Source organism: Mirounga leonina, unplaced genomic scaffold (assembly GCF_011800145.1).
Source record: "Mirounga leonina isolate KUSES-001 unplaced genomic scaffold, KU_Mleo_1.0 Mir_174, whole genome shotgun sequence".
In the NCBI taxonomy this organism is placed as follows: Eukaryota; Metazoa; Chordata; class Mammalia; order Carnivora; family Phocidae; genus Mirounga; species Mirounga leonina.
Genome location: NW_023270451.1, coordinates 68,642,932 through 68,668,390, shown reverse-complemented (window position 1 = coordinate 68,668,390; position 25,459 = coordinate 68,642,932). Strand labels below are relative to the sequence as shown.

General features: G+C 43.0%; 1 protein-coding gene across 1 annotated transcript; it reads left to right on the top strand.

Moving 5' to 3' along the window:
* The first annotated feature begins 2,161 nt into the window (after positions 1–2,161).
* ZC3HC1 (zinc finger C3HC-type containing 1) lies at positions 2,162–21,471 on the top strand. The gene is made up of 10 exons (XM_035021106.1): positions 2,162–2,343; positions 4,180–4,291; positions 7,542–7,692; positions 8,238–8,321; positions 14,146–14,273; positions 15,747–15,901; positions 16,995–17,238; positions 17,597–17,809; positions 18,250–18,456; positions 21,031–21,471. Exons 1-10 carry the CDS (start codon positions 2,198–2,200, stop codon positions 21,097–21,099), a joined length of 1,509 nt encoding a protein of 502 aa, XP_034876997.1. The 5' UTR covers positions 2,162–2,197; the 3' UTR covers positions 21,100–21,471.
* Positions 21,472–25,459: the final 3,988 nt, after the last annotated feature.

Here is a 25,459-nt window from a genome sequence, read left to right as displayed (position 1 = left end):
TGAGTTCGAGCCCCACATTGGGTATAGAGATTACTTAAAAATAGAATCTTTAAAAAACCGACATCTCCTCAACATCTATTATGTACCAGGTGCTGGGAAATTATAGAAAAAAAGACAAAATGTCTGCCACAGAATTAACAGCCCACATGAGGTCAAGAATATAGAGACAGGGGCGCCTGGGTGGCTCAGTTGGTTAAGCGACTGCCTTCGGCTCAGGTCATGATCCTGGAGTCCCGGGATCGAGTCCCGCATCGGGCTCCCTGCTTGGCAGGGAGTCTGCTTCTCCCTCTGACCCTCCTCCCTCTCATGCTCTCTGTCTCTCATTCTCTCTCTCTCAAATAAGTAAATAAAATCTTTAAAAAAAAAAAAGAATATAGAGACAAATCAGCATGTCCTTCATTTTTCTTTAACCATATTCAGCTGACTGGGTGCAGGAGCAGAGTGGTGGAGAGTTGAACTCAACTGGGATTGAAGTTTTGCCAGATGAGTACTATAAGGCAAGAGAGGTTCAAGGAAATTGAGAGAATATTCATGAAAATGTATTATTTTTAGCTTATTTACTTTGCTGTCAACTATATTCAATAGTAGAAAGAATAATATAATGAACCCCCATGAGTCCATCACCCAAATCCAACAATAAAAAACATTTTACAATCTTCTTTCATCTATTCCTCCACACACTTTCTCTTCAAGAATTTTTTTTTAAGATTTTATTTTTAAGTAATTTCTACACCCAACATGGGGCTCACAACCTTGAGATCCAGAGTCATATGCTCCACGGACTGAGCCAGGCAGGCACCCTTCTCTTTAAGAACTTTAAAGCAAATCCCAGACATCATACCAGTTCACCCATAAATACTTTGCGATGTATCTCTAAGTTCTTTTTTTAAAGGACTTTTAAAAACCATAATCACAATGCCTTTCTCACATATGACTAACAATAATGCTTCAATCTTAACTAATTCTCAGTCTATATTCAAATTTTGCAAAGAAATGATAATGATTGGCAATGAACTTAAGCTGGCTAGGGAGAGAAAGAATAAGGGAGGCTCTGGAGTTAGGGACCATGGAAATGTGGCTAGATCAATAGATTGAAGGTCCTGGCGGGTGGGCACATTATTGGAGTTAGAAGCCCACAGGGAGTGAACTGGGGGAATTGGGGGTAGTCCCACTTTCATTTGCGTCTATGGCTCCATCACAACAGTCTTCTTTTCCAGTTGATTAGGTGAGACAAACTCCTTCCAATCTGATCTCTTTCCCACAATCTCATCTATTTTATCGCCAGCACCTGATAATCTCGGGAGGCTCTGCAGACTAAATTAGGTCCTCCTTGTATACACTTGGTACTTCTTCGGAGCACTTTTTTTTTTTTTTTTTTAAGATTTTATTTATTTATCTGACAGAGAGACAGCGAGAGAGGAAACACAAGCAGGAGGAGTGGGAGAGGGAGAAGCAGGCTTCCCACCGAGCAGGGAGCCCGATGCGGGGCTCGATCCCATGACCCTGGGATCATGACCTGAGCCGAAGGCAGGCGCCTAACGACTGAGCCACCCAGGCGCCCCCTTCGGAGCACTTCTAATCATAATCTCAAAACTATAGGAACACGTATTTGTTTGAGGTCTAACTCCATTAAGACCTGTCTCCTTTGTTCACTGCTGTCACTGCCAACGCCTAGCACAGCGTCAGTAGGGCACACTCCGTAAATTCTTGTTGGACAAAGGAGGGAGGGTGTTCAATAATGCCAAATGCCAGACTTCTAAACCCACCTGTAACACGGCCTCTAAGAAAGCTTCTAAATTATTTACTCTTAAGTGACGGTCGCCATTTCTTCACTTGTAAAAGGATATAACTTAGGAGGGCCAGATCGGTTAATTAAGACTAAATTTGGCCCCTCATCCCTGTCGAATTTGGAGAAACTGCACTCTAAAAATCCCCTATCAGCCCAAATACGATAGTGCATAAAGAAAACGATTAACCTAGGTTTAAACACCAGGGCCTCCCGTGGTAGTTCGCCTCGTTCTAAAATGAGGTTTTACCTCGTTCTAAGATGGCCACGAAGGGGGGGCCCCGCGGTCAGCTTCTCTGAGTCGCGTGGGCCAACGCGCGGGACCGCGACTCAGAGGAGGATCTTAACCGCGCAGAACGGAAGTTCCTGAGCCTTCAAATCCGCGGGGAAGCAACTCGGCAATGGACCAAGATGGCGGCGCCCAGTGAGGGGCAAGCGTTTGCCGCGGGCGTTGAAAAGAATTGGGGTGCGGTTGTTCGCTCCCCAGAGGGGACTCCCCAAAAAGTCCGGCAGCTGATAGATGAGGGGATTGCCCCGGAGGAGGGAGGCGCGGAAGCGTGAGTTCGCGAGTCCACCCTGGGTCCGGCGCCGGCGGATTGGAGAGGGTTTGGGGAACGCAGGCCTGGGGGGGGGAGGGGGATCCCCTGGGTTGGCAACTCGGTTGGTGGGGTTGGCTACGTCAGGGGTTGTGAAAGAGAATGGGTTTGCTACGTTCACTCGGCTTTAATCTTATCGGGATGTACTGCATTCCGTACCACGGGCGGATTTTTGCCACTAGACAGGTTTTGGAGGGAAGGAAAAAAAAGAGAACCGCTAACTGAATATGCACCTGACATCTCAGTTGGGTTTCTTAACCTTTTCTTGAGCCTTAGACACCTTTGGCAGCCGGGTAAAGCTTATGAACCCCTTCTCAGAATATTTTTAAGTGCCTGAAGTAAATTACATAGGATTATAAAGAAAAACAACAATTACGTTGGAATGCAGTTATCAAGAGAGTAAAATTTAAAAAGTGATGCAGTGGGGTGCCTGGGTGGCTTAGTCGGTTAGGCGTCTGCCTTCCGCTGGGGTGGTGGTCCCAGGGTCTTGGGATCAAGCCCCGTATGGGGCTCCTTGTTCGGAGGGGAGCCTGCTTCTCCCTCTTCCTCTGCCCCTCCCCCTGGTTGTGCGCTCTCTCCCTCTCTCTCAAATAAAATCTTTTTTTAAAAAAAGTGATGCAGTAACATGGTTCATTATTAGAGAGTTAATTAACATCTAGTAATGTCTGGTATCTACCATAATTCTGAAGTAATCATAAACATAAGTGATATTTCAAAACGTGTCAAAATAATGTGGTGACAAAATAGCTGATTTCCATTGGTGACAAATTCACAGGTACTGCTGATGCTACTATATTTTGTGGGGTTTTTTTTTATTACCTTCATTCATAATTGAAGGAAATGCTAAATTTCAGTTAGAAGTTAGTAAAATGTTACTTTTTTCTCATCCAAGTTTATGGATCCTCTCAATTTCTTTCAAGAACCACACTTCCCCTGAGGCTCTCTGATTCTCTGAGAAAGAGTCTTTGAGTTTATTTCTTTCGAGTTATAATAGTTGGTGTCACCCTATTTTTATTAAAATGACTTTTTTCCTCAGCAGTTCCTCCGCTACCCCTCCCACACGCTGCTGAAATACCTTTTGCTGAAAATAAGATAATTGTTTTGTTGGGTTTTTTCTCCCTGAATTTTTTTCATGAAATTGCCTGAAGATCTTTAATGTTTTTTTTAAGGTTTTATTTAGTTATGTGACAGAGAGAGCACAAGCAGGGGGCGTGGCAGGGAGAGGGAGAAGCAGGCTCCCCTCAGAGCAGAGAGCCCAATCCGGGGGAATCCCATGACTCTTAACCAACTGAGCCACCCAGGCACCCCTGGAGATCTTTACTTTGATTTGAATTTTCAAATTAGTTCTTTTTTGGGAGAGTGGATATCAAGAGTCGACCCAGGTAGAAATATCAAAATTATTTTCCCTGTGTTAAAAAGAGTTAAATTTCTAAGGTGGTTCAAATTGTCTAGTGCATAGAAGCCTTGAGTCTAATTTTGTGTTTACTTAAGTTGTGTGAAATACTATTGGAGAAACAGTGCGTGAGCTAGAACAGTTTGCCGGTATAGGATTAGTAGGTATGGCCAAACTGTAAAGAGATTTGAATGCCAGACTGAAGAATTTGGATTCTATTTAGTAAGTATTGTGAAACCATTGATAATTTTAAGCAGAGGAATGACATAACAAATGATTTTTAGAAAGGTTAAAATCCAGCATGGCGTGATTGATGCTATGATGTGCTGAGAATTGAGAAGCAAAATATTTGGGCAAAGTGATGCTGTGGAAGTATTATCAAGAGTTCTGCCACTTTCTTTTAGGAAGGACACATCTGCCACATTCCAGTCAGTTAATGGGTCGCCCCAAGCAGAACAGCCGCCATTGGAATCTACAAGCAAAGAAGCCTTCTTTAGCAGAGTGGAAACATTTTCTATATCCTTTTTTATTAGGTCATGTGAGCTGCACTTTCTCCCTGCTCCTGGAACTGTTACTTTTCCACTTACTCTGATGTTTTAAATTTAAGAATTAAACTTGGTAAGGGGCGACTGGCTGGCCCAGTTGGTAGAGCACGTGACTCTTAATCTTAGGGTCGTGAGTTCAAGTCCCATGTTGGGCATGGAGCCTAGTTAAAATTTTTTTAATAAGTAGATTTGGTAGGAAATTTTATGGGAAAATTAGCATCAAAGAATGTTGTTCCTCAAAGGGATGTTTGAGATGACCTGACATCACTTCTTGACTTTTTGGCTAAGATCAAATGTTGAGATGACCTGACCTTTTTTTTTTTTTCCTGACCTTTTCTTTTCACAGAAGAAAACACTAAGAGCTTGAGAGGAGAAGAAACAATAACGAACACTTGTATGTAGCATATTTTCACATATATTATCACATTTGATCTTCACCTTAAACCCATGAAAATAGGTATTATTATTATACTCATTTACAGAAGAGGAAACAGTTTCAGGTAGGTTATGTGACTTGCCTCTGGTCAACCTGCTAGCAAATGGCAGAGTCAGGATTACACCGTAAGGCTATTGGTACCCAAACCTAATGTTTTTTGAGACTGCCTACTACCCTTCCTGTCTCTTTCTAGACTTTCCTCTGTATATTATCTATTATTACATAACGAACTACAGTACGACTTAGTGGCTTAAAACAACCAACCACTTAGGTCACAATTTCTGTGGGTCAGGAATGTGGGCCCAGCTTGGTTGGGTCCTCTAGCTTAGGGTCTCTCACAGGCTACAATCAAGGTGGCAGCTGACCTCCAAGTCATCTCCAGGCTCCCCTAGGAAAAGATGCACTTCCAAGCTCACTCACATGGCTATTGGATTGAGGGCTTCCAGTCTGTACTGGCTATTGGCTAGAGCCCTCCCTACGTTCCTTGCAACATGGGCCTCTCCACACGGACAGTTCACAGCATGGCAGCTGGCTTCCATCAGAGTGAGCAAGTGAAAGAGAGCAAGAAAGAAGCTAGACTCTTTTTGTGACCTAATCTCAGAGGTGACATCCTATCACTTTTGCCCTTTTCTATTCATTAGAGTGATTTTTTTAAAAATATAAAACAGGGGCGCCTGGGTGGCTCAGTCGTTAAGTGTCTGCCTTCAGCTCAGGTCATGATCCCAGGGTCCTGGGATCGAGCCCCACTTCGGGCTCCCTGCTCCATGGGAAGCCTGCGTCTCCCTCTCCCACTCCCCCTGCTTGTGTTCCCTCACTCGCTGTGTCTCTCTGTCAAATAAATAAATAAAATCTTAAAAAAAAAAAACATATATATATATATATATAAAACAATTATAGACTTGCAGACTTTGTTACACAGGTCATAAAGAACTTCCTTTCTGAGCTACTTGTAAGTAAGTTGCCAAAGTGATGATACTCACTACCCCCAAATATTTCCTACAAACAAGGATTTTTTCCTACATAACTGCAATGCGGCCATCAAAATCAGGAAATTTCACCTAATAAATTACTACCATCTAACCCTCAGACCCTAATCATTTTAACAGTTGTCCTAATAATATTCTTTATAACAAAAGGAGCCAGTTGAGATTCGTGTTTTTCCTTGAATTTCATGATCATGATACTTTCGAAGATGACAGACCAGTTGTTTTTCAGAGTGTACCTCAATTCACATCTGTCTGATGTTTCCTTATAGTTAGATTCAGGTAGTGTAGTAGCCTCCTAGAATGGTGCTGTGTCCTCACTGCATCTTGTCAGGTGGCACAATGATTTTGATTTATCCCTTTCCTGGCGATTCCTTTGATCACTTGATTCAGGGAGTGTCTGTCCATCTTTTCCATTGTAAAGTAACTCTCTTCTTTCTTTGTAATTAAAGTGTTTTGTGCAGAGGTGCTTTGAAACTATGCAAATATCCCATTCCTCATCAAACTTTATTAAGTAGTAATTTATTCATAGCAGCCTGGGCTGCTTTTTTTATTCAGTGGGTTATAATCCATTACTATCATGATATATTTTGATACTCTGGTTATCCCTGATTTGGTGAGTGGGGAGCCCATGGAGATTTCTTTACACCCTTCTTGGCTTCAACACCTCAAGTTGAGCAGCCCCTTTTTACCCACTTTGGGTTCTGACACCTGGCACTGAGCTGCCTCCCCTCACCATCCTGGCTGTCCTCCTTGCTCACCATCTGATAGCTTTAGGAATAAATTGCTCAGGAAGAGGAAGGTATTTGAATCCTGCTGCTGCTCCTTGGACTAATTCCTGATTTTGCTGCAGTATTTAGAACCGTTTTCTTTGGGTCTTTTTGTTTTCATGGATATGAATTGATCACCACTTCGGATATGACAATCGTTTATTTAACACAGCTAGTTAAGTAATTCTATTACTTTTATTTTTATTTTATTTACTTATTTACTTACTATTTTTTTAAGTAGACTCCATGCCCAGCTTGGAGCCCTTTAACGTTTATGTCTAAATTCTGTTTTCTGGGGCGCCTGGGTGGCTCAGTTGGTTAAGCGACTGCCTTCGGCTCAGGTCATGATCCTGGAGTCCCGGGATCAAGTCCCGCATCGGGCTCCCTGCTCGGCGGGGAGTCTGCTTCTCCCTCTGACCCTACCCCCTCCTGTGCTCTCTCTCTCTCAAATAAATAAAAAAAGAACTGCTTTTAAAAAAATAAATACTGGGCGCCTGGGTGGCTCAGTCGTTAAGCGTCTGCCTTCGGCTCAGGTCATGATCCCAGGGTCCTGGGATCGAGTCCCATATCGGGCTCCCTGCTCGGCGGGAAGCCCGCTTCTCCTTCTTCTACTCCCCCTGCTTGTGTTCCTGCTCTCGCTATCTCTCTCTCTGTCAAATAAATAAATAAAATCTTTAATAAATAAATAAATACATACATACATACATACATACATACATACATACTGTTTTCTAGCCTTCAGGCCCTCTTTTGCTGATTTGGAGTATTTTCAAATTCCCATATTTTAAACATAAAATACACAGGGCTTTGTAGAGAAAAAGTTAATAATTTTTGCCCCTCTGGTTATTATTCAAATGACTTTCATTATTCTGTGAAGTATGTGTGCTTTAAAAATAGTTTTTTCAAACTTTTCTTATTGCTTTTCCTCTTAATCTGTTTATTCCTGTATATATAAAAGAATGAGTTAAAGTTTTAATTTCTGACTTACTCATTTTAATATAATTGCAGCGTTGTTTTTCTTAATGTGAATACTCTCTGAAATGGGCAGGTAAGCCCTCCGAGCTGTCTCCACTTGTCTGTGCAAAATACGGCTGGGTCACAGTTGAATGTGATATGCTCAAGTGCTCCAGCTGCCAGGCTTTTCTCTGTGCCAGTTTACAACCAGCTTTTGATTTTGACCGATGTAAGTATAAAGTACAAATTACATTTTCCTCCACGTTCACAGATATATTAGACCAGTTTTTCTAAAAAGACCAGTCACCTGTGTTTGATCAAAGAATGTGTAGTGTTACATGGAGCAAGGTGAATTTGTGATCGTCTTCATCTTAATTATTAGCTTCAGTTACTACTTTTTTAAAAAACTAAGCTATTTTAGAGTGAACCTGACTTTATGCATTCTGGGAAACTAACAGCAGGGTATGTTTACTTTATGGTTCCAAAATGTATACTTAGACAAAGAGACAAGGCACTTTAATGAAGCCTGTTGCTTCGAAATGCCCTGCCTTGTAAGACACATATTATCTCCTTTGTTATTGATCTTAGGATCTTGATTTAGAACTTGTTTTGTGAAAAATATTAAGATGATATAGTTGCTAATATTTTCATGGCTTTTAAAATTATCTTCGTCACTTTTATTTTTAATTCTGTCTATACTCTTAAAGGTTCTTGGCCATTCGATTTTAATCTATCTAGTGTTCTCTAAGGCATTACTCCATATGTGGGTTTCAGATAAGGACCGATGTGCTGAGCTGAAGAAAGCCTTGTGCACCGCCCACGAGAAGTTCTGTTTCTGGCCAGACAGCCCCTCCCCAGGTACTCATTTCCAAGATATCCCATTTACCATCTCTTCTTCTAGTATTGTCTATTTCTTTGTGAAAATCTAGTCTTGGAGGTTTCTGTTCTTCCTTTCTATTTGTGCTTTTCAAGAAGAACTTACATTCGTCCACTTGTTAGGTTATTACTTAACTTTATTACAGGCATTCAACATGCCAGCAGCTTAGCCATGTATACATTATCCCACTTAATTCTCACGGGGGCCCTGGGAGCTAGATTCTCAACCCATTTTTGGGGGTGAGGAAACAGAGTCAGAGATCTTAAAACCAACTGGTGAGGAGGCAAAACTATGGTTTTATCTGATTTCAAACTCTCTGCTTTTCCCACCATAGCAAACAGTCCCATGTTCTCCCCAGGCTTCCTTTGGTGCACTGATGGTGGCAGTTAAATGGGGTTCGGTTGCTAAAGCAGACTCACGGGAAGCCAGATGAGAGTGATTACAAACATATAGTTTATCACAGTGAAATGACACAATATAATAGAGCCCTGAAGCTGAAGACTGCCTGTATAAGGGCCTTGGCAGGGCGCACTCTCTTGCATCAGGGGACTTTGTGATTGTCTTCACTCTATTATTAACTTCATTCGTTACTTTTTTTTTTTAGAACTAAGCTACTTTACAGTGAGCCTGACTGTGTATTCTAGGAAACTAACATCAGGGTATGTTTTCTTTATGGTTCCAAAATAGATACTTAGGCTAAGAGACACAGGAGTTTTATGAAGCCTCACACTGTAGAATGCCCTGCCTTATAAGATACATGATAGTGCCTTTGTTACTGATCTTAGGATCTTGCTTTAGAGCTTGTTCTGTGAAAAATATTAAGATGATGTAGTTGCTAATATTCTCCTATCTTTTAAAGTTATTTTAGTTATTTTTAATCGTATCTGTACCCTTAAAGGCTCTTGGCCTTTAAGTGTTTGTATGCACAAAAAAGCCCAAAATGTAGTAACAAGTGGGATTTTTTAAAAAAAAGATTTATTTACCCATTTTAGAGAGAGAGAGAGAGAGCGCATGTCCCTGAGTGGGAAGGGGGACAGAGGGAGAGAATCTTCAAGCAGACTCCCGCCGAGTACAGAGCGTGATACAGGGCTTGATCCCACGACCCTAAGATCATGACCTGAGCTGAAATCAAGAGTCAGACACTTAACTGACTGAGTCACCCAGCACCCCAGCAAGTGGGATTTTTAAATATTTTACTGGTTGGGGCACCTGGGTGGCATAGTCAGTTGGGCGTTGGACTCTTGGTTTTGGCTCAGGTTGTGATCTCAGGGTTGTGAGATTGAGCCCTGCATCAGGCTTAGCGCTCAGCACAGAGTATGCTTGAGATTCTCTCTCCCTCTGCCCATCCCTACCCCGCTCTCTCTCTCCCTCTCTCTCAAATAAATAAATCTTTTTATCAATAAATAAATAGATAGATATTTTACTGGTCACATAGGCATATTCTTGCTGGGTAACCAGCCTCCACAGCAGAGCCTTCCAGAAGGCTCACCAAGACCGGGTGCGAAACTTCATGCCTGACCAGACATTCGTGCCACGTAGGTCTAACTTTTATTTCAGTAGGATAGCTCAGGCCAATTCCAGGGTCACGGATGCCTGGAAATATTCCATGAATGACCACTAAGAGGAAAAAAGAGATTGAAAGTGGGGGCGCCTGGGTGGCTCAGTCAGTTGGGCATCTGCCTTTGGCTCAGGTCATGATCTCAGGGTCCTGGGATCGAACACCACCTGAGCAGGGAGTCTGCTTCTCCCTCTCCCTCTGCCCCTGCTCATGGTCTCTCTCTTGCTCACTCTCAAATAAATAAATAAAATCTTTAAAAAAGAGAGAAACTGAAAGTGTCCATAGAGTGCCATTTACTGATAAGGGGAGATAGAAAGGGACTGTTGAGGAATAACATTTTTAAAGTGAAGATGATGTGTAACAAGGAGTTGCTGCTGTTGGCCTAGCTATTTCCCTGTATAGTACAACTGAACTCAGTCCCACGAGGATGTGAATCCTTCTCCCAGTGTACCCAGTCCAGGTTTTTAGGATCTGCCCAGGACCTGTTGGTGGTTCCCAACTCTTATTATACACTCTGCTTTCTTGATCCACCTACTTGCAGACCTCTTAACTCCTATCCCGACTTTTCTTTTGAGCTTGACTTATTTTCAACTACCTTCTAAACATTTTCATGTAATGTCTTGTTGTAGGTATCTGGAATTCAATATGTGCAAAACTGAAGTCTTCATTTTGTACCTAAACTTTACTTCTCTTATATTTTCTCCATCTTAAATGGTACTGACCTCCCCCTTAGTTGTCCTAGCCAGAAACCTGGATGTCCCTTTAGATGCCCTTCCCTAGCTATCATCACCACCTGGTCCTGTCCATTCTACTTCCTAAATAGATCTCAAATGTGACCTTTCAATTATACCACCCTTGGTTTGGTTCTTTCACATTCCAGAGACTTTAGTGTGAAGAGAGGAAGACTTACAACTATTTATGCTTTAATGCTTACATTTATTAAGCATATCTAATAAATACAATTTTGAAGGTAATTTTTTTCTAACATTTACCAACTAAATTAAATCCCCTTAAACATTTTAATTTATAATTATAATTTATAATTACTAATTTACTAGACTGATTATTTTGAACATATCAAACACTGAAGTAGACAAAATACATATGTTAATTATAAAACAAATTTTAACTTATGTTAAAACATTTTCATGGTGGGTTTAATTTCTTCTGTTTGCTCTTTTGCCTTCATCAATTTTTACTAGTATTTTCTTAGGATTTGTAGGAAACAGACCAAACCCTAAATTGGAAAGTGACCAGAAAGGTGTTGGGACCTGGTTTTTTCTCCTAAGTTTTGTCAAACCTGAGCCACTGGTCATCAGAACATGTTTCCTTCTTATTGTTAAACCTCACTTGATTTTTTGTTTTATTTTTAATTTTTTATTTCTTAAAGGATTTTATTTATTTATTTATTTATTTTTAGAGAGAGGGCAGAGAGCAGGGGGAGGAGCAGAGGGAGAGGGAGAAGAAGGGGGAAAGAATCTCAAGCGGACTCCCCGCTGAGCCCAACTGGGGCTTGATCTCACGACCCTGAGATCATGACCTGAGCCGAAACCAAGATTTGGACACTCAACCCACTAAGCCACCCTGGCGCCCCTTCACTTGATTTTTTAAAATCCATACCTTTTTTGTTGATTGTAGTTTTTTTATAATTGGACTTTTCTAGTAAAATGATACATCTTTTTAAATTGATGGCATATGTCTTGACATATTTGGTTACTTGCAACAACTTTTAATGGTTTGAGAATATTTAATAACATTAGAGACCAAAATCTGGTTGCTGATGATACAATAAATGGTGAACAAAGTGCTGTTTTTACTTTTGTACCTCTTAATAACAAAACTAGAAAAGAGATTTTTTTCTTTTTTTAAGCATCCTTATGATTGAGGGATAATTGACATAAAATAGACCGCACATATTTAGGTGTACAGTTTGGTAGGCAGACACTTAACGACTGAGCCACCCAGGCGCCCCCAAAAGCACATTAAAAAAAAGATTTTATTTAGGGGCGCCTGGGTAGCTCAGTCAGTTAAGCGTCTGCCTTCGGCTCAGGTCATGATCCTGGACTCCCAGGATCAAGCCCCACTTCGGGCTGCCTAGATATGCTAAGTGAACTCTTGCTCCTCCGCTCTCCAAGACTACCATTAAGAAAAGTGTGCCCAAGGGCGCCTGGGTGGCTCAGTCGTTAAGCGTCTGCCTTCGACTCAGGTCAGGATCCCAGGACCCTGGGATCGAGCCCCACATCGGGCTCCCTGCTCCGTGGGAAGCCTGCTTCTCACCTCTCCCACTCCCCCTGCTTGTGTTCCCTCTCTCGCTGTGTCTCTCTCTGTCAAATAAATAAATAAATAAATAACTTAAAAAAAAAAATCTTTATTAACTAAAATCCATAGTATACATTAGGGTTTACTCTGTGTTGTACATTCTGTGGATTTTGACAAATATATAATGACCTGTATCCACCATGACATTATCATATAGAAGTGCCTCACTGCCCTGAAAATCCCCTGTGCTCTCCCTATTCATCACTCACTCCTTCCCTCCCCCAGAATCCCTGGCAACCACTGATCATTTTACTGTCTCCATAGTTTTACTGTTTCCGGAATGTCATATAGTTAGAATCCCACAGCATGCAGCTTTTCAGACTGGTTTCTCTCACATAGCACTCTACATTTAAGGTTCCTCAGTGTCTTCTAGAGTTCATTTTTTTCGTTGCCACAGTTTGATATTATTGCATTCTATTTCATTAAAATAACTGGGTTGTAAATTAGGTAAATGATAAACTGATTTCAGAACCTAAGAAGGGGTCATAGCTGTAGTTTTAAAACTATTGCCTAAAATACAATGTTAGGTTTTTGCTGGACACAAAGGGCCAGACAGCTTGATCCCTGTCCTAGGAGCTTAGGTATTGTCGGGAAAGAAAAGTCTACATACATGAGGTATTTAGTAACAAAAGGGTAACAACAAAACAAAAGTAAAGGATCTATAAGAAACTAGGAGTTGAAGAATAGGAAGAACTTCCGAGTGCTGTAATAGAAACTCTGTAAAAGCAGGAGCTTTTGTCACTCACTGATCATGAGACCTGGGTATGTTACTTTTATATTCCTCAGATTCCTCATCTGTAAAATTTATATGATAATAATGTCAATCGTAAATTCAGTTAATTAACATATAGCGTATTATTAGTTTCAGAGGTAGAGTTCGGTGATCATCAGTTGCATGTAACACCCAGTGCTCGTGACATCATGTGCCCTCCTTACTGCCTGTCACTCATTACCCCATCCCCCACCCCCAGTCATTAAGAGTTTTATAACATTGATGTTCCTTCTCTCCATTCTTCTGTCACTGGTATCTTACAGGGATTATTACCTTAAATCACTTTAATGTCTGCTAAGCTTATTTTTTTTGCATCCCAACTGACCCCTTACAATCTCTACTCTAAATTATGCATGTTATCTATAATATCACTCTTTCAGTGGTCATGATCCCAGCATCCTGGGATCAAGTCCTGCATCGGTCTCCTTGCTCAGTGGGGAGCCTACTTCTCCCTCAGCCTGCCGCTCCCCCCTGCTTGTGCGGGCTCTCTCTGAAAAATAAAATCTTAAAAAATAAAAATTACATGAAATTAAAAAAAAAATCTTTAAGTAATTTCTCATCACATACATTAGTAAAGTCGTGGTCTAGTTACTCTCCACACTTTAACCCCACCTCCTACTCCTTTCCCCATAGGCAAACTTTGTTCCAGTCCCGTGAAACTATTTAGAATTCCGCATCTGTGCCATTCCTTTGGGCCTTTGCTTTTACACACAGTTGTTGGTCTTCTTTTTTTTTTTTTTTAAAGATTTTATTTATTTATTTGAGAGAGAGAGAGCACATGAGAGGGGATAGGGTCAGAGGACAAAGCAGACTCCCTGCCGAGCAGGGAGCCTGATGCGGGACTCGATCCAGGGACTCCAGGATCATGACCTGAGCCAAAGGCAGTCGCTTAACCAACTGAGCCACCCAGGCGCCCAGTTGTTGGTCTTCTAATTCAGCTTAGACTGACTGCTTCTGAGAAACCCTTCTTGAGAATCTTCTTTTTTTGAATATTATCACAAAAATATCATTACCGCCCCATCAAAAAAAGTCAGTAATTCTTAATACCTTCAAATATTTTATCAATTTTATCAGTACCTAGCCCCCATTGTTTTACACACATCTTTTATTTTTTACAATTTGCACCACATGATCTTCCAGTGTACTTTGTCCACAGATCGATTTGGAATGTTGCCATTGGATGAACCTGCTGTTCTTGTTAGTGAATTCCTAGATCGTTTTCAAAGCCTTTGTCACTTGGACCTCCAGCTTCCTTCCCTGAGGCCAGAGGACTTGAAAACTATGGTGAGTTTTTCTTGGCTAGCCTACAGTGGCCTTCAGTTGTCACTACCATTTGTATATGAAGCATCTCTTTAAGTGACAGAGGATTCAGATTGCTATGAAGAGAACTAGTTGTTTGTCCCTCAACTGACCTTTTCTAATCTCCACCAGAAGGGCAGCTATTGAGAGTTTAAGTAAATGGGTTCCATTGAAACTTCTAGATAGGATTCTTTAAATGGCACACATTCAGGGTGCCTGGGTGGCTCAGTTGGTTGAGCGACTGCCTTCGGCTCAGGTCATGATCCTGGAGTCCCGGGATCGAGTCCCGCATTGGGCTCCCTGCTCAGCAGGGAGTCTGCTTCTCCCTCTGACCTTCCTCCCTCTCATGTGCTCTCTCTCTCTCTCTCTCATTCTCTCTCTCAAATAAATAAATAAATCTTTAAATGGCACACATTCAATTTTATCTTGATTTGTTACTTAAACTATTTAACAGAAGATCCTGAAATGTGACTTCATATGGTTTATTGCATATCATTTCCCAAAGAAAATACTACAGGAGAAGTTAGAAACTCCCTTCTCCCCTGTGAATAGATATTAGAAATGCTCTGAAACTGAATATCTAGTACTTTGCACTTTGAAACTGAATATCTGTACTTGGAAGCTGAATATCTAGTGTCCCATTTCATCACCCTGTAGACACTCCAAAGACAAGCTTTACTGTAGGAAATAGGAGCTATTATTTTGTTTCTTCAAGTTGAGAGGCTGTTTGGATTTTAACCAAAGTTTAACTTCTGTGCCTATATTATTTTTCATTTATTTGTTTAAGATTATTTATTTATTTTAGAAAGAGAGCATGAGGGGAGGGGCAGAGGGAGAAGGAGAGAGAGATTCCCAAGCAGACTCCATGCTAAGCACAGAGTCCAACATAGGGCTCGATTTCATGACCCCAAGATCATGCCCCAAGCCAAAACCAAGAGTCAGACACTCAACCAACTGTGCTACCCAGGCACCCCAACTCTGTGCCTATTTTAAATGTCCCTTGTCACTAGCCAAGGCAGCTTTTTTGTTCACCTTGTCAGCTCTTTATTATTCTTAGAACAAAAATAAAGACCTTGGCAAGCTCTCTTGTTCTGTCAAGAAGTAAATTCAGTGTCAGGTTAAGATATAAATAGTAATCTGTTGTCATCACTTGGGTTTTGAAGTTTGCAGGTTTCAGAGAAAATCTGCACTGGTAAATTGAAAACAAAGTAGAACTAAGAAAAGATTTGGTAGTTCTAGGAAAACTGCTACCTTTCTCAATCAGCAGATGCAGGGCATTTCAGAAAGCTTCTGTCTAAAACCTTAGCCCTGTCCTAGAAGTGAGCCTTCCATAATGAAGAGGATTGTCTTCACGTTTGGGATTTCTTTCATGATTTTTGCCTTGTACCCTCTAGATACATCCTCATATGTGATTTTTATGGTTGGAAATTTCAGTCTGTGACCTTGGTTCCTTTGTAGTGCTTGACAGAAGACAAGATCAGTCTTCTTCTGCACCTGCTTGAAGATGAACTTGATCACCGAACTGATGAGAGAAAAACTGCAAGCAAATTAGGCTCAGACATCCAAGTCCACGTCACTGCCTGTGTTCTCTCTCTGTGTGGCTGGGCGTGCAGGTTAGTCAGTGAATTTGCAGGGGGACGTGAACTCTGACAACATCATACACTGGTATACATCAGTCACTAATAGGATTGGAGATCCCATGGTGTTTCCTGTCAGAAAAACAGACAAAACCTGAGGGAGTGGCAAGCGGATGGTAAGAATCACTAACAAAAGCAGAATTCGAACTCAGGAATTCTTGGACACACCTGAACTTTGTTTTTTGTTTTTTTACTATCACTTCCCAGCTGAGAATCTGTGCTCTTGGGAACAGTGAAGCTCCTTTCTGTTTATAGAAAGGAAGAAAAATCCGTTGAATTCATAAAAACTACCAAAGGAAACGCCAGCTGGAGTCCTCAGGCCCCCATGTTGGTGTTTCCATTCTAGCTGCTCAATTTGGCATAGACTCCCTCTGAGATAGAAAACTGTTGGAACGGGGGCACCTGGCTGGTTCAGTCGGTGGAGCAGTGACTCTTATCTCAGGCTTGTGAGTTCAAGCCCCCCGCTGGATGTAGAGATTACTTAAAAATAAAATCTTTTTTTTTTTTTTTTTTAGAGTTTATTTATTTATTTGACAGAGACAGACACAGCAAGAGAGGGAACACAAGCAGGGGAAGTGGGAGAGGGAGAAGCAGGCCTCCCACCAAGCAGGGAGCCCGATGCGGGGCTCGATCCTAGGACCCTGGGACCATGACCCGAGCCAAAGGCAGACGCCCAACGACTGAGCCACCCAGGCACCCCTAAAAATAAAATCTTAAAAAAAAGAAAGAAAACTGTTGGAACCAATCTAGATTTACTTTAAATATACTCTCTTTGATAGATTAAGGAATATTTTTCATTGAAAAGGAAAAAGTTTCAAAAGGAATAGGAGAAATTTATAAAACATAACCCTTAAGATAGTCTTGCCTTAGAGGTTACACCAAGACCCTTAGATCTTTCTGTAGGAACTTTGTGAGAGATGATGGAGCTGGAGGCCTGAGATGACATTCCCAGTCCACTGGACTGTTCCAAAGATTTGTTTGATGAGATAAAGCGTTCTCATGAATGATTACACTTAGTCCCTTGGAAATGTTACCCTTTGAGGAAACTTTCTTTTCTGTTCCTGCCTAGTTCTTCTTTGGAACCCATGCAGCTCTCCCTGATAACCTGTTCACAGTGTATGAGGAAAGTGGGGCTCTGGGGCTTCCAGCAGATTGAGTCATCCCTGACGGACCTGGATGCATCCTTTGGCCTGACCAGCTCCCCCATCCCAGGCGCTGAGGGGAAGCCAGAGCGCTTCCCTCTTGTGCCTGAGTCTCCTCGGAGGATGATGACCCGGAGCCAGGATGCTACATGTTCCCCTGGCTCAGAGCAGGTATGGACTTAATTGGCTTGCTTGGGGTGGCCTTTTTAAAAAGCAGCATTCTTGCCAAAAGTGTTGTGGTGGAAAAGTTGGAGATGACCTTAGGTGGGTAAGCTTCACTTCTGACCACATTGACCAGATATACCGCATTGTTTTTATTCGCCAGTTGCAATGCAGAAGCTATATTCGTGATTTGGTATAAAAATCTATTATTTTTTTCAAGAGTTTAGTTTTGTCGATGGTTCAGAAAGTAAATTCTTAGAGTTTAAACTGTGTAAAGCATTAGCTTTCACCTGCTTCTAGAAAACTTTCTTCTGACCATTGTCCTTTATGTCATTGGTGTACTTCTGTTACCTCTTCTTTCCTTCAGGCTGAAAGGAGCCCAGGTCCCATTGTCTCCCGAACTCGGAGCTGGGACTCTTCCAGTCCCGTTGACCGTTCTGAGCCAGAGGCTGCTAGCCCCACGACCAGAACTCGGCCCGTGACCCGCAGTATGGGGACAGGAGACGGCACTGGCCTGGAGGTGCCGTCTAGCCCTCTCCGGAGAGCCAAACGAGCTCGCCTCTGCTCTTCCAGCAGCTCGGTGAGTCCACCTGTGTATAGAAGCCCCTGAGCGCAACAGGGCACAGCACGCCAGGCCCTCACCGTGTAGCCCGGGGAAGTGGGCATGAGCCCTTCCCGGGCCCTGTGACTCTACGTAGATCATGTCAGTAAATTTCAGGATGGGACAGTTGGGTGCCATATCTTTGCAATGGATTCTGGAGAGCTAGTAAATATTTCAGGCCCATGGGGATGGCAGTGAGATCAGGGGGACCGACCTGATCAGGTACTGTTGGTTTAACACGAAGGGAATGAAAGTATTTATAAAGAGAGTGGGCATGACGTAGACAGTGTTTAAAGGAGAACGTCAGACTGGAAATGTGGGCACTTGGGAGATTCTGGTTGGGACAGCTCCTAGCGGTGCCTCCCTGAATTGACGTGGCACCCGCCCTTCATCAGCACTATTTCTCTTCCCCCTCTCAGGACACATCTTCCCGAAGCTTCTTTGACCCTGCCTCTCAGCATAGAGACTGGTGCTCTTGGGTAAATGTCCCACTTGGCAAGGAAGCCGGGGAGCATGGTGGAACGGAGGTAGACACCAGGGGCCCCGCAGAGCCAGGCTGGAAGGCCGTGCTGAACATCCTCTTGGCCCACAAGCAGTCCAGCCAGCCGGCCGAAACAGACCACACGGTGAGAGAAGCCGCTGCCTGCGGGGTGCGGCCCTTGCTGTTCATGGGATGAGGAGCAGGGGCGGGTCCTGTAATTAGCACCCAGCCTGCCCTCAGCACTCGGAAGTCAAGTTAGACAGAGTCAGGTTTCGTCCCAGAGAATCGGCGTGGAACTAATTCAGTCTTCCTGCAGTTGCTTAGCATTTGGCCTTCCCTCAAATTCTGGTAAATTCTTTGTCATCTTAACTAAAATGACTCAAAGTAGAGAAGGAGTACCAAAACAGAAAGAGAGGGGAGGCAGCTGCTCCGACCCCATGTTGCAGAACAGCTGCTTTTTCTGTCAGTTGCTGTCACTTGCATTTGGAGCCTGGCCAGTTAACTTAGCTGTCTGGAGCCCTGTACTCTGACCCCCGGACGACAGTTTCATTCCGCACGGTGGGCACGTTACTTTGCTCTGTTCCACAGCCCCAGGCTTGGGCACTGAGCCTCGGCTAGCTGTTGCAGTCATGATCTCCGCTGCTTGCAAAGTGTGGGTAGATGCAAGACCACCGTGACAGCTGAGAAAACAAGTGTTTACTCTGTGTAAAGGGGGGAAGTGAGAGGAGGGTGGGCAATAAGGAATCATGGAAACTGGGTTCTCTTTCCTTTGCTGGCTTCTTCCCAAATCTGCCTTACAGCATTTCATGAATAGAATAATGTCTAACTCCCGTGCCCTCCAAGGACAAAGTAAAATAATACTCTCCAGTTGATGTTTACAAGAAGCGCTCCCAGGTTTGTGGGATTCCGCTGGAGAGAACCGTAGCGTTGCTAAAAGCCCAGGAATGTACATTTGTACCCTTAGTAAACAATGCAAATGAAGGAAGGCTTCTCAAGTTTTTCCACAGGAAAAAAAAATCCTCATTTTTCCAATTTAAAAACTTTTGAAAATATGTAAAGCTATCTGAGGACAAATGTCTCCACCTATATTCTCTGCCCAGATCTCCCTGAAATAGAGTCTTACTGACTGCCCTCTGTCACTGTCTTACTAACAAGAAATCCCACCAGGGTTCTTGTGGGGTGTTTTGTTTTGGTGGGTTTTTTGTTTTGTTTTGTTTTTGTTTTTGTAGTGGGAGAAGTTGGCCTCCTAATTGGCCCTGGGTTCCAGGACTTTTGAGGTCCTTTTTGGTGGTTTGTCTTAACCTTCCCACAGCTGCTATGACTGGGAAGTCAGAGCTTAATGAGGCTGGATAAAGGATCTTGACGTTAGAAAAAAGTTTGTTATTTTTTTCAACCAGAGTTTCTTTTAACTTTGTCACTCTATTCACTGAATTCCCCTCCATCATTAGTAAGAGCTCAGAGTCTCCCCACCCCCGCCCCCAGACTTTTATTTTATTGAGACACTCATCCACAAAGAGGGTAAGAAGACAGTGAAAATGTCTTCTGATGTCCGAAAGTGGAGGTAACTTTATGGATTATCTTGCTCGGTGATTATTTATATTCTCATTGAGACCCTGTGCTCTTCACCGTGACTCTCACAGAGAGAACCAAGTGTTCTGATTCTCTGAGAACTTTTATCTTCTAGTGAATTGCTTTGTCTCCCTGTCACACCATTTCTCAGAATCTCAGATCACTTCATAGGCACGACCAAGTGGCAGTGAGAGTCTTCCTATTATTAGCTCTGCTGGCTGTAAATGAAGCTGAGAAGGCCAGGGTCATCATTTAACTTTGTTTCACCCCTTGGTCGTGGGTTGTATTGTTAACCCCGGCGAGGCATCACGTGAATGTGAATCCTTGTTCACAAGAAATAATGCACTGGGGCCAGTTCAGCATCACCAGTGGAAACCAGTGCAACACGTGTGCTGCACTAATAGTGGGTCCCAAGTGTCACACACACAGATTAGCACAGATGCAGACACTTGGGGGAGGACACGAGCCGCGGGTGACAGGCTCAGAGTGCGTTAGCGGTCATGTAGCTGTAGAACGCGGGCGTCCTGATTTTTAGTCCGGTTTTAGGTGTATATGACATATACAATAGAAAGTAATAATATAAAGTTAGCTTGGGGCGCCTGGGTGGCTCAGTCAGTTAGGCGACTGCCTTCGGCTCAGGTTATGACCCTGGAGTCCCGGGATCGAGTCCCGCATCGGGCTCCCTGCTCAGCGGGGAGTCTGCTTCTCCCTCTGACCCTCTTCCCTCTCATGCTCTCTGTCTCTCATTCTCTCTCGCAAATAAATAAATAAAATCTTTAAAAAAAAAAAAAAGTCTTTGGGCGCCTGGGTGGCTCAGTTGGTTAAGCGACTGCCTTCGGCTCAGGTCATGACCCTGGAGTCCCGGGATCGAGTTCTGCATCGGGCTCCCTGCTTGGGGGGGAGTCTGCTTCTCCGTCTGATCCTCCTCCCTCTCACGCTTTCTGTCTCTCATTCTCTCTCGCAAATAAATAAATAAAATCTTTAAAAAAATATATATATATATATATATAAAGTTAGCTTGTTTTTCTCAGTCCTAGACCTATCTAGATCACTGTGGGAGAAATCCACAGACCAAGCCTTAAAGCTGTTACCCCACCCTTCGTCTTTATAAAAGAATTTAATCTCTAATAATGAGCTTTTCTACCTATAGAGTCTGTCTGAGAAATCAAGGAAGGTATTCCGAATATTCCGGCAGTGGGAATCTTTATGCTCCTCCTGAAGATTTTCCAGCCCTTCCTGGAGAGAAGCGGAATGAAGGACTTTGAGAAATAAAGTCTGAATTCCTTTTTGGTCAGCGGATGCTAAGTTTTTCTCCCTTCTGGTTTAATCACAAGGAGCCCCTGTCCTTGCAAAAGGCAGTGAATGTCACTGTCGGCGTCGGACTGAGGGGGAGCCTGTCTCCAGGCGGGGTGTGGGCAGGTGAAGTACAGCAAGCCTGCTTCTGTTAAAGGAGTGTGGCGTTACCCAAACAGATGGAAGACCAAGGACTTGAGCACTTTTACTCTCTTTCAGTACGGGGCAGTGTTTTGAGGACTCTTACATCCTGGGAATATGACAGCGTGTATTAATAAAATATTTGTTAAATTTCTTACTGCTGGAGAACTGTGTTCCTTCTTGCCTCCTGGGCTGATACAAACAAGGCAGACACTGAGAAAACTTGAGCAGAGCACTAAACAAAATCTAAATTTCAGTTTGCAGATTGGCTGCAAAGCCTGACATTTATTAATTTACTTGTGATTCTAGTCGAAGAGGTATTTCTTTTTTTTCTTTTTTTGGAGGTGGGGGAAGGGGAGAGAGAATCTCAAGCAGACCACACGCTGACCACGGAGTCCTATGCGGGGATCGATCTCACGACCCTAAGATCATGACCTGAGCCGAAATCAAGAGTCAGACGTTTAACTGACTGAGCCACCCAGGCGTCCCCCAAAGAGGTATTTGTGAACCAGAGGGTGTTCGTTATGTCACCAGGAGATCTCCCAGTGTGTTGTAATGAATGGCAGGCTGATAATGTTCACTTCGGCAGTAACAGAATGAGAGGCTCTAATAAGGGAGGAAGGTCCTTGAGGAGAGACCTCTCCATGTGCCTTCTGTACACGGCTCCCCTGAGTGGGGCTCCCCAAGGCCCCTTGACTGCTGGTGGGGAGCATCAGTGTCTTTGGTAGAGAAGATGGACCCTGACCCGTCCCATCTAAATAAGACTGCCCACAGATAATAGGGCCAGAAAGGCTAGAAAGTACTGTCTGAAATGTCATTTTCTTTTAGTAACTGTTTGGTTGGGTTTCTGATTCACTTCTTTTATACTGAAATATTTTAAAGAAAATAATAGACATCATAATATTCTACCCATGCCAAACTTCAGTTTCCATCTCTTAACAAAATACATTTTTTCTGTATTCTTCACCCAACAAAAATGAATGATCCCTTAACATCATCTAGTACCTGGTCCACAGACAAAATTCCTAAGTATTCCAAGATGTTCTTTACATTTGATTTGTCCAAACCAGGTCCAATTCAAGATCATAGGTTGCATAAATCCCTTTAGTCTGAAGGACAGTCCCTTTTTTTTTTAATGCATGTCAGATTTTTAAATTTGTCATTTTTCAGTCCTTATTTTTAAAAGGGTAAATCATGTTGATATCACTCCTAAATCAATCCTCTATCGGATGAGGCCAGTAGAGCTGTTCCCAGGTTATTTTGGTAGGGGTCCTCTTTTGCCTTTGGCATGAGTGTTCATTGTCAGTCTCCATGGGCCCCTTAGAGGTTGACTGGTGGGCAGCTCTCTGACATTCACAGAAATGAGACTTTGGGCCCAGGGTGGAAGCTTTTTGCTCACTGGTGACTAAGTGAGTTTGGAGTCTGCCCTCTAGAAGCTCATATCCTCTAGGTCACCACTTTAGGAATGGTATAGAACCATTAACACAAGGTGCTCAAAAGGACTACAACCTAATCCCAGGTTATAATAATGTGGGTAAGTTTTTTAAAGTCTACTGCAATTTTTAATCTATATCTCCCTCCAAGGAAAGTATTCACATTTCTTTTAAAATAGGCAAAGCTCCACAAGCTTGTTTTGTGTGCGTGTGTGTTTGTGTGTTTGTGTTTAAAGTATAAATGGAAGCAGATTGCAATAGACTCGGTGTAATTCAAGAAACAGTCTCTTCCATGTGGGAGGCATTGTGTAAGCCCTTGTATAATGCAAACATAATCACTGCCTGTTTCTGCCCTCCAGAAGTTTATCATCCAGGCTGGAAGACATATCTATACACAAATGTTGCACAAGAATGCTCAATACTCTGGGAGAAGCATAAAAGAAGAATTGAGGGGCACCTTGCTGGCTCAGTTGGTAGAGTGTGCGACTCTGTTTTTGCTTTTTTTTTTTTTAAGATTTATTTATTTGAGAGAGAGAGAGAGAGAGAGAGATAGCACGAGTGGGAGGGGCAGAGAGAAAGGGAGAGAGAAAATCTCAAGCACACTCCCTGCTGAGCGGGGGAGCCCGATGTGGGGCTGGATCTCACAACCCTGAGATCATGACCTGAGCTGAAACAAAGTCAGACGCTCAACCAACCAAGCCACCCAGGTGCCCCAAGCGTGTGACTCTTGATCTCAGGTTTGTGAGTGCAAGTCCCATATAGGGTGTAGAGCTTATTTAAAAAAATTTGTTTCGGGGGAAAAAAAAAAGCAAATTCTCATGTATGGAATTGGAGAGAACTTCCAGAAAGGTAAAGATTTGAGCTGGACTTGGAGATGAGTAGGACATGTAGGCTCTGTGAGAACTGGGACCTTGTCCATCTTTTCTTTTTTTTGTTTTTGTTTTTTGTGGGTTTTTTTAAAGATTTTATTTTATTTATTTGAGAGAGAGAGAATGAGAGACAGAGAGCATGAGAGAGAGGAGGGTCAGAGGGAGAAGCAGACTCCCTGCCAATCAGGGAGCCCGATGCGGGACTCGATCCCGGGACTCCAGGATCATGACCTGAGCCGAAAGCAGTCGCTTAACCAACTGAGCCACCCAGGCGCCCCCATCTTTTCTTTTTTTTTAAGTAAACTCTACCCCCAACTTGGGGCTTGAACTCATGACCCCTAAGTCAAGAAGAGTAACATGTTCTACTTACTGAGCCAGCCAGGCACCACATTGTCTATCTTGTTTAGACAGCACTTGAAACTGCCTGGCACACAGTAGACAATGAAATAAGGACATTTGAGGCTGAAGGAATGTTGTGAGCAAATGAGCAGAATTTCCTATGTTCCTGAAAGAGCAGGTATTCGGCTGTGGCCTGTGCACTGAGGAGTAGAATAGAGAGGGTAAGAGAACAGAAGTCAGGCCAGATTGGAGTCTCTGTTCTGCTGAGGAGTGTGGTCTTGATTCTGTGGGAAAAGGGAAACTTGAAGAGTTTTTGAGCAGGGAAATGACATTTGTACTCAGGAAGATCATTGTGGTGTGTGTGGATAGCACATTAGGGGAGACAGGAAGGCTCTAAGGGAGGTGTGATGGCAGGGACAATGGATGACTTGACAGAAAAGTCATTGACAACTTCGGCGTGAACAGTCTGGGCGTGAGGAAGGGGAAGGAATCAAGGGTGACCTCGAGGTCTGTGGCCAGCCATGCCAGATCAAGAACCCAGGAGAGGAGGGAACACGATAGTTGTATTTTTAACATTTTGAGTTCAGTATCTGTCTACAAATGGTGTTCTAGAGGTCAGGAGAGGAGAATCCTTTAGGAGGACCCTGAAGTCGAGGGTCATTGTTTCAAATGCTTACAATCTAGAGAGCTGCATAAAAGTAAAGCCATCCACCTTATCGTCAGCCTATGTAACTATGTACCCGAGGCTTGAGGCTACCTGTCCGAGTTTCTGGTGAATACACTACTAGGCTGGACTGAGTATACTTTCAAACAGTAGTGGGTATTCTCAGACAGGGTGATGCTCAAGTTTATATGTCAGCTTCAGTGGGCTGAGGGATGCCCAGATAGCCGGTAAAATGTTATTTCTGGACGTATCCATGAGGATGTTTCAGGAAGAGATGAGCTTTCAAATCGGTGAAGAAATAAAGTAGATCACCCTCACCAATGCGAGTGGGGATCATCCAATCCATTGAGAGCCTGAATAAAACAAAAGACAGGGGAAGGGTGAATGTGTTCTTTGCTTGAGCTATGACATCTGTCTTTTCCTATTCTTGGACCTCGGAGCTCCTGGTTCTTGGGCCTTCAGGCTTGGATTGGAACGGCACCACCAGCTTCCCTTGGCCTCCAGCTTGCATGGGACAGATTATGGGGCTCCTCAGCCTCTATGATTGTGTGGGCCAATTCCCACAAAAAATCTCTTTGTATGTATCTATACATATCACACCAGTTCTGTTTCCCTGGAGAACTCCGACTGGTACAGATGGAATTGAGCTCATGATCTTCTTTCCAAAGCTGCTGTTCTCGTCCACATGCTAGGACATCACTTCAACCCCAGGGTACTCGTTTTCTTGTGAGTTGTTCCCATCAAAGCTTTTGGTGTGGCCTTTTTAGGAATCCACTTTTCCTGATTTGATTCTTTATTTGAAAATACAATTTTTCTTCTTTTGGCAGATCCTTCGAAAGA

Bases quoted from the DNA above. Each gene is read 5' to 3' on its own strand.
- ZC3HC1 (XM_035021106.1), top strand. From the start codon at position 2,198: ATGGCGGCGCCCAGTGAGGGGCAAGCGTTTGCCGCGGGCGTTGAAAAG. The intron at 17,810-18,249 runs GTGAGTCCACCT...TCCCCCTCTCAG, and splicing joins TCTGCTCTTCCAGCAGCTCG to GACACATCTTCCCGAAGCTT. The intron at 18,457-21,030 runs GTGAGAGAAGCC...TTCTACCTATAG, and splicing joins CGGCCGAAACAGACCACACG to AGTCTGTCTGAGAAATCAAG.